The 7,941-nt window shown below is 43.1% G+C and overlaps 1 protein-coding gene across 1 annotated transcript in view; it reads right to left on the minus strand.

Moving 5' to 3' along the window:
- Positions 1–7,941, minus strand: part of ACACA (acetyl-CoA carboxylase alpha) — a 229,022-nt gene that overhangs the window by 85,779 nt on the left and 135,302 nt on the right. The window contains exon 39 of the mRNA XM_015559072.1: positions 4,899–5,102. Coding sequence (XP_015414558.1) covers positions 4,899–5,102 — 204 coding nt within the window. The remainder of the gene's footprint in view (positions 1–4,898; positions 5,103–7,941) is intronic.

Genomic DNA, 7,941 nt, shown 5'->3' on the forward strand with positions numbered 1-7,941 from the left:
TATCATTTATGCTTCAGTCTATTTGACTAGAAGGTGCCTCATAAGTATTATTAGCCACAGAAAGGCTTCAAAGATTTCTGTTACAAGTGAATTTCACCCATCCATGTAGCTAGATAATTCTTATTAGCTTAAAAGACATAGTCTGTAGTAAAATATATATTTTATTAAATGATATATGCATCTATATAATATGTACACACACACACACACACACACATATATATATATTCCCCCAGAACACCATGTCTACAACTAGTGACTGCAATACTTACACTGTCACATAATGAAATCACCACAGGAACTTTTAATCATTTTAACTCAAATATTTCTACAAGAATACTTCATACTCCATACATTTAGTTTTATTTATCAATATTTATAAGGAATGTCATTATTTCTATTCAATTAACATTTATTGTGTAACAGAGGTTATATGACACTAAACTAGGCACTTTATGCATGAATACACAAAATCCAGATTCCCAATTCAGTGAACAGAAATGGAGATTAGTGTGTAAGGGTATGTGTATCTATTCACATATCTATTCAGGCCTAATATATATAAGCTTAAGTCTACTATTAATGATTAGATTTGTGAACCTGCTGTACAGGCATAAGAGAATTAACCGCTTATCTAAAAACCATGGGTATAATTCAGCTCAGTGAATCCTTAGTTCCTTGGATCAGAGGAACAAGTGAATTCTGCCAACTTGTCAAAAAGGTCCTATTTGGGGCAAAACTTGTCTTGGGTGCTCAAAACCGCACAAAATGGAGTTCCCAACCCTCTTCCAAATGACCAATGGTGAAAGTCACCAGGAGGGAGGTAGAATTAGCAATGTCTTAGGAATGTGAGAGATAGAAATAGTAACGTCTATTATTTCAGAACTAGAGAGCCCAGTGCACGAAATTCGTGCACTTGGGGGTGGTCCTTCAGCCCAGCCTGTGCCCTCTCACAGTCTGGGAGCCCTTAGAGGATGTCCGACTGACGGCTTAGGCTCGCTCTCTGCAGTGAGCGGGCTTAAACCAGAAGTCAGACATCCTTTGTGCTGCTGCGGAGGTGGGAGAGGCTCCCGCCACCATCACTGTGCTTGCCAGTTGTGAGCCCAGCTTCTGGCTGAGTGGTGCTCCCCCTGTGAGAGCACACTGACCACCAGGGGTCAGCTCCTGTGTTGAGCGTCTGCCCCCAGGTGGTTAGTGCACGTCATAGTGACCAGTCGTTCTGCTGTTTGATTGATTTGTATATTAGCCTTTTATCATATAGGATGAACTGAGCTGTACACATAAAACATATCAATAAAGGTGAATTTAAAATGTATACTTCTCCCTTACACTACACATTGGCTATCAATTGACATGTAATGGATTACCCATATCTCTTCTCCCCTCAAATAACTACCTGACATGAGTGTTCATTACAGCTGATACCACAAAGATTATACATAGAAAGTGAAACAGAATGAAACTCATGGCAATCAACCTTGCTCCTTATTGTCAGAAAGAATAAATGATGTGCCAAAGAGGTTGAGAGTAATGGATAGCACTAGAAGGCTCTGAATAATCAGCTCTATTAATCCCATTTTCTACTATAATGCACATAATTAAAAATTGGTAAAGTATATGTTTTATAAGTTCATGAAAATATGTACATACTTAATATATCACACACTTTTCACCAGAGGCCATCAAAAGAGCTTCTCTTGGAAAACAAACTTTGATCCCAGATAGTCTGTTCTCTTAGAGCCCTGTCCTTATTTTATGATGGCAGAATCATAATACTACAGAGAAACTAATTATTTGTCTTCCATAATGATATAGATTTCGAGAATAGAGATCACTTTTTTTTGTATCCACACTGCCTGACACACTATAGGTGGTTAATAAATGTTATATTAATGAACAAATGAATGAATGACATGCATGGTTCTATATTATTTTAAATTCATACAATGACTCACTAGAGCAGCTGTTCTCAACCTGTGAGTCGCGACCCCCTTGGGGGTCGAAGGCCCTTTCACGGGGGTCGCCTAAATACATCCTGCATATCAGATATTTCCATTACAATTCATAACAGTAGCAAAATTACAGTTATTAAGTAGCAACGAAAATAATTTTATGGTTGGTGGTCAGTCACCACAACATGAGGAACTGTATTAAAGGGTCGCGGCATTAGGAGGTTGAGAACCACTGCACTAGAGCAAAGAAAGGGGAAAAACAGATTGTCAATAAGCACCAGGTAGGCATTAGCAGTGCCAGAATTGGGTTGGAGGCTGTTTTTCTTGTGGGTTCCCCCCAGTTCACAAGGCAGTGGCTGTTGAACTCTCTCAACTAAAGCGCCTGAGGGAAACCTCCTCTTTCAGGGCTTCCTAAATATGCAGGACTCATGGAAAAAGAGGTTCTCCCTTGGGTTAAAGGTAGTTCATTCATTCACTCAGATACGTATTGAGTGCTTATTTTGTGCCAGGTGGTATAGTAAAGCCTGACTGAAGGCTTCTGCGCCCTTTATGTCCCTGTGTCACCACCAGCCAGCATGAGGGAAATCTAAGAGCTTTCTGATCAAAGAAAGGGGGGAAATAGTTATAAAGAACAAACTTATTTATCATAAACACTGAAATCTCAAGAGGCCATCTTATTTTTCACAAGAATAGACTTGCCTTGAAGCCATTGTAGAAGTTAATTAAAAACATCCCTACCCCTGAAAAGCTTTGACTGAAAATGTCTTTAAGATTGCCTTGAAAAACATCAAATGCAGGGAAAAATTATTGAATACTCTTTTCCTGGCTAACCCCTCACACTCTTGTGCACTTCTCACGGGACAGATTTCTCTGACCATCTAACTTGTACTCAAAGCACAAAATGAAAGGTCATTCTGACATCTATCCAGACTCAGAGTTTTAAAATTCATCATCAAAGTACTGATAAAAATGTCTTTTCTTGCCTCTGTTCCAGGATTTAAAATGATACAGATAAAAACAAGAGACATATAATCTCTTCCTGGCACCCAATGCATAGAATAGACTGAAACCTTTGAGTACACATACTGGAACAAGTTCAACCTTTAAACAAAAGACATGTACTTTCCAAATTCAGTCCAAAGTCTTGAAATAAAATCTCAATTCATAAAAAGGCACGAGCAATGGTGAACTAAACTAAATTCAGAATCACAGCAAAGTCCCAAATATTTAGAAACTAAGGTGGTAAACAGACTAAAAAGGAATTCTGTTATCACAGGAACAAACTACTAAAAAAGTCACTTTCCATTTTCACATTCTCAATTTTTCTACCCGAAAAATGGTTAAAGTTTGCACTTTACTCTTTTATAGACATACTAGAGGCCCGGTGCACGAAATTCGTGCATGGGGGTTGGTGTGTGTCCCTCAGCCCGGCTGGCACAATCTAGGACTGCTGGCTCCCAACCGCTTGCCTGCCTGCCTGATTGCCCCTAACCATTTCTGCCTGCCAGCCTGATCACCCCCCGAACCAACCCCCTGCCAGTCTGATCAACGTCTAACTGCTCCTCTGCTGGCCCAATTGCCCCTAACTGCCCTCCCCTGCCGGCCTGGTCGCCCCTAACTGTCCTCCCCTGCAGGCCTGGTGGCCCCCAACTGCCCTCCCCTGCTGACCTGGTCCCCCCTAATGTCCCTCCCTTACCAGCTTGGTTGCCCCTAAATGCCCTCCCCTTCCGGCCTGGTCACCTGTAACTGCCCTCCCCTGCTGGCCTGGTCCCCCCAAACTGTCCTCCCCTGCTAGCCCGTCCCCCTCCCCAACTGTCCTCCCCTGGCAGGCCTGGTTGCCCCTAACTGCCCTCCCCTGCTGGCCATCTTGTGTTCACATGGGGACGTCCATCTTCTGTGTTGGAGTGATGGTCAATTTGTATATCACCTCTTTATTATATAGGATAATACTCTGAACTCTTTGAAGATAATGTGTATAAATGGAATATCATAATGGTTAAATATGATAAAAATCACTCCTTGATATTGTTCAAACTATTATGTTGAAATTTTCCTTCTTTAAGATAGAACTTGGTGACATATTTCAACAATTCTCCTTTCTTTACTTGCCAATGAGTGGTTTAACTAGGTTGAAAACAGGAAGGACAAATCAGATCAGAAAAGGTGAGACTGCTTAAGTAGCCCTAGAGCCTACTAAGGCGAGCCCCAAATTACACAATTATTTCTGGAGTTAGTTAGGTTCACTTGGCATCTATTAGGGCTCACCAATACATGACTGAAGGTTGGAGGTTTTTATAACATCCTCTAGAGGCCTGGTGCATGAAATTCGTGCATTGGGGCCGAGGGGGGGTGTCCCTCAGCCCAGCCCGCACCCTCTCCAATCTGGGACCCCTCGGGGATCAGGCCTAAACCAACAGTCAGACATCCCTCTCACAACCCGGGACTGCTGGCTCTCACCCGCTAGCCTGCCTGACTGCCCCTAATTGCTTCTGCCTGCCAGCCTGATCACCCCCTAACCACTCCCCTGCCAGCCTGATTGACGCCTAACTGCTCCCCTGCCGGCCCGATTGTCCCCAAATGCCCTCGCCTTCAGGCCAAATCGCCCCCAAATGCCCTCCCCTTCAGGCCCGGTCGCTCCACAACTGCCCTCCACTGCCGGCCATCTTTGACCACATGGGGGTAGCCATCTTGTGCAAGGGCGTGACAGTCAATTTGCATATTATCAATTTATTATATAGGATGATTAGAACATAGGCACATCTTTTGAGGCAAATGAAGTTTTTCAAATTCATGCAATTGTTTAACTAATAGAGGACAAGCCCACTAGGTGAACCAATGGGATTTATGAGTTTGGGTCTTCTATAGCAAGTCCAAGTGGCTTATTCATAGGACCATTTAAAAACTTTGAGGAGATCTCAAAGTTTGACTAGTGTTTCACTACTGTACCTGTGCTGTCCTGGAGTCAGTCACTTCCTTGTACAGGCTGATGTCCAAGTAATAGCCAGACTCGTTTGTCAGGAAGAGGCGGATGGGAATTGCTTTTCCGGTTGGTGTCAGCCGAATGTTGATTTTCAGTTCTGCCTGGAGGACGCGTAATTTCCACAGCCGACTTCCATAGCGCATTACCATGCTCCGCACAGATTCCTCAATCTGACACACACAATCACCAAGCACAAAACTTAAAAATCTGTAACTAGGACTTGTTTTAGGTCTGCCCATCTTTGGGAAAGGAAGAATGAAACAAGATGCTAGTTTCTCGAGATGTGTATCGAGATGTGTACATGTATTCCTTACAAAAAGTCGTATAGTTTCTCCCCAACCCTACTTTTGCTTAGATAAGTCAGGAACAATTTCATGCTGGCCTGTTGTATGAGCAGTTTTCTATGGCTAACGACACCCAAATGTGTGCAACTCCTTCCCCCTTTTACAATTACATTCATATTCTATCTCAAAGGTCTGCAATATCTAAAATTACAAGCCATGGGATTTAAGAGGAAGCCCCAAATAAGAATAAAATCTCTAGTTAAATAGCTATTAAGTAGCATTTATATGCATGGTAACTATGTTTCATTGCACTTTCAGGACCTTAAATCAACATAGCAATTACCACCATGAACTTTTTTCCATACATTTTATTAAACTTTATAATATATGTCTCTTGGTAAATTGCACAAATTAAAAAAAGGCAATTTGTAGGTGGTGCTAGAATGTTTTCTCTAAACAGAGCTCTGAAGCTTGGTCATTGCCAAGTCCAACTGGGATTTAAGTATATGAAGCAGATGTTCCCTAGTTTCCCTAAGCTTTATACCAAATCAGTTTAGTGTTTCTAGTTTTCAGGGTCAGGTAAGTTATTTTAAACCTACAGCCTTAGGTGTGACTTCTCCTTATTGATACACTAGAGCAAAAACATATTTTTCCAACATGGCTGCAGGCAACTGGACATACTACTCAAAATTAATGTTTCTTAAGTGCAGCATCTTTCTAAAATGCTTTCTCAACTCAGAAAACTCTGAAAAATAACTCACATCACCCTTCTCTTGTGGTTTTTCAGAAGTATGTGCCACTCCTGCAATTTGTTTCTGCACCACAGAATTTTAGGTTAAATGGGTTTTAAGGAGTTAACTTACCTATCCCCACAGTTGCTTGTTAACCAAGTGATATTTATCCATTCTTTTCTCAAGGGAACAAAAATCAACATCTCTCTATAAAGGAAATTAACAACTCCCTATGATTAGAAAGGCAGATCCAGCGTATATGGGTGTGTGGAGTAGAACAGAGAGGCTGATATAAAAACTCAATGAGAAATTGTAGGCTAAATCTAAAAATATATATAGTTATATAGTATCCAGGCCATATTTAAGTCTTTCAGCTTCATCCGTCCCAGAATGCTTAGGGGAACCTTTGCTTAAACTATATGATGAGACTTGGTGCTCAATGAGTTGTCCTATCCTAGGCTTTCCTGACAGATAAAGCAACTAATCAATAGCTTGGAGTCTTGAAGGAAAAAAGTAAAAAATATTTTTCAGGTCTTACATACTAAGTTCAAAAAGCAAAATCTATGCCTACAATTGATCTTGTGAAAGGGGTATGCCCAGGTGGTGTGGCTCAGTGACTGAGCATCAACCTATGAATCAGGAGGTCTAGAGTTCCTGGTCAGGGCACATGCCCAAGTTGTAGGCTCAATCCCCAGTAGGGGGCGTGCAGGAGGCAGCTGATCAATGATTCTCTCTCTCATCATTGAGGTTTCTCTTTCTCTCCCTTCCTCTCTCTCTCAAATCAATAAAAACATAGTTTAAAAAATAAATAAAGAGGTCTATACTGGTTCTCCAATCCAATTCCACAATATGAAAGAAAAAGGTTAGAGGGAGCAGCAGCAGAGAGCAGCCTTCTATGGGATAAAAGGTCAAGTATAGAATCACTTTGTTTTCCTTCCTTAAGTTATGTGGAATGCATTTTAGAACAGAGCCTCAGGGAAGAAAGCATACATAATACTTGTGAAATTCCTTATTAGCCAAATTTTCTACCTGCGGAAAAATACTAAATACAAACAGGTTAGATCAGGGGTGGGCAAACTTTTTGACTCGAGGGCCACAGTGGGTTCTTAAACTGGACCAGAGGGCCGGAACAAAAGCATGGATGGAGTGTTTGTGTGAACTAATATAAATTCAAAGTAAACATCATTACATAAAAGGGTACGGTCTTTTTTTGTTTTAGTTTTATTCATTTCAAACGGGCCAGATCCGGCCCGTGGGCCATAGTTTGCCCACAGCTGGGTTAGATACTTGGGAAGGTATATTACATCCCTAAGCCACAAGCTAAGTAACATTTAGTACGAGGCAGTAATTTTGCCAAAATGCCCAATAGCAAGTGAATTACTCTAGATGAGAAATCCTAGGGAATTATATAAGACTAGAGGCCCAGTGCACAAAAAGTTGGGCCCCCAGGGGGGGGGGGGGGTTCCTCAGCCCGGCCTGTGCCCTCTTGCAGTCTGAGACCCCTCGGGAAATAACGACCTGCTGGCTTAGGCCTGCTCCCGGGTGGCAGAGGGAAGGCCCAATCCCTAGGTGCAGCCACTGTTCGGGCTCAGAGCAGGGCCGATTGGGGAGTTGAGGCGCTACCCCTGTCATGCACAGAGCAGGGTGGATTGGGAGGTTGCGATGCCACCCTCAGTCACGCACAGGGCAGGGCCGATTGGGGGGTTGGGGCACCACCCCGTCACACTCAAGGCAGGGTAGATGGGGTGGTTGCGGCACCACCCCGTCACGCACAGAGCAGGGCCCATCAGGGGAGTTGGGGCACCGCTCCCTGTCACACACAGAGCAGGGCCTGTGGGGGGGACGGGGGGGTTGGGTCACCGCACCCTGTCACATACAGAGCCATAGGACGATCAGGGGGTTGGGGAGCTCCCCCCTATCAGGCACAGAGAAGGGCTGATCAGAGGGTTGGGGCACCTTCCCCTGTCACGAACAGAGCAGGGCGGATAGGGAGG

The sequence above is a fragment of the Myotis davidii genome, unplaced genomic scaffold (genome assembly GCF_000327345.1).
Source record: "Myotis davidii unplaced genomic scaffold, ASM32734v1 scaffold993, whole genome shotgun sequence".
NCBI classification, from domain to species: Eukaryota; Metazoa; Chordata; class Mammalia; order Chiroptera; family Vespertilionidae; genus Myotis; species Myotis davidii.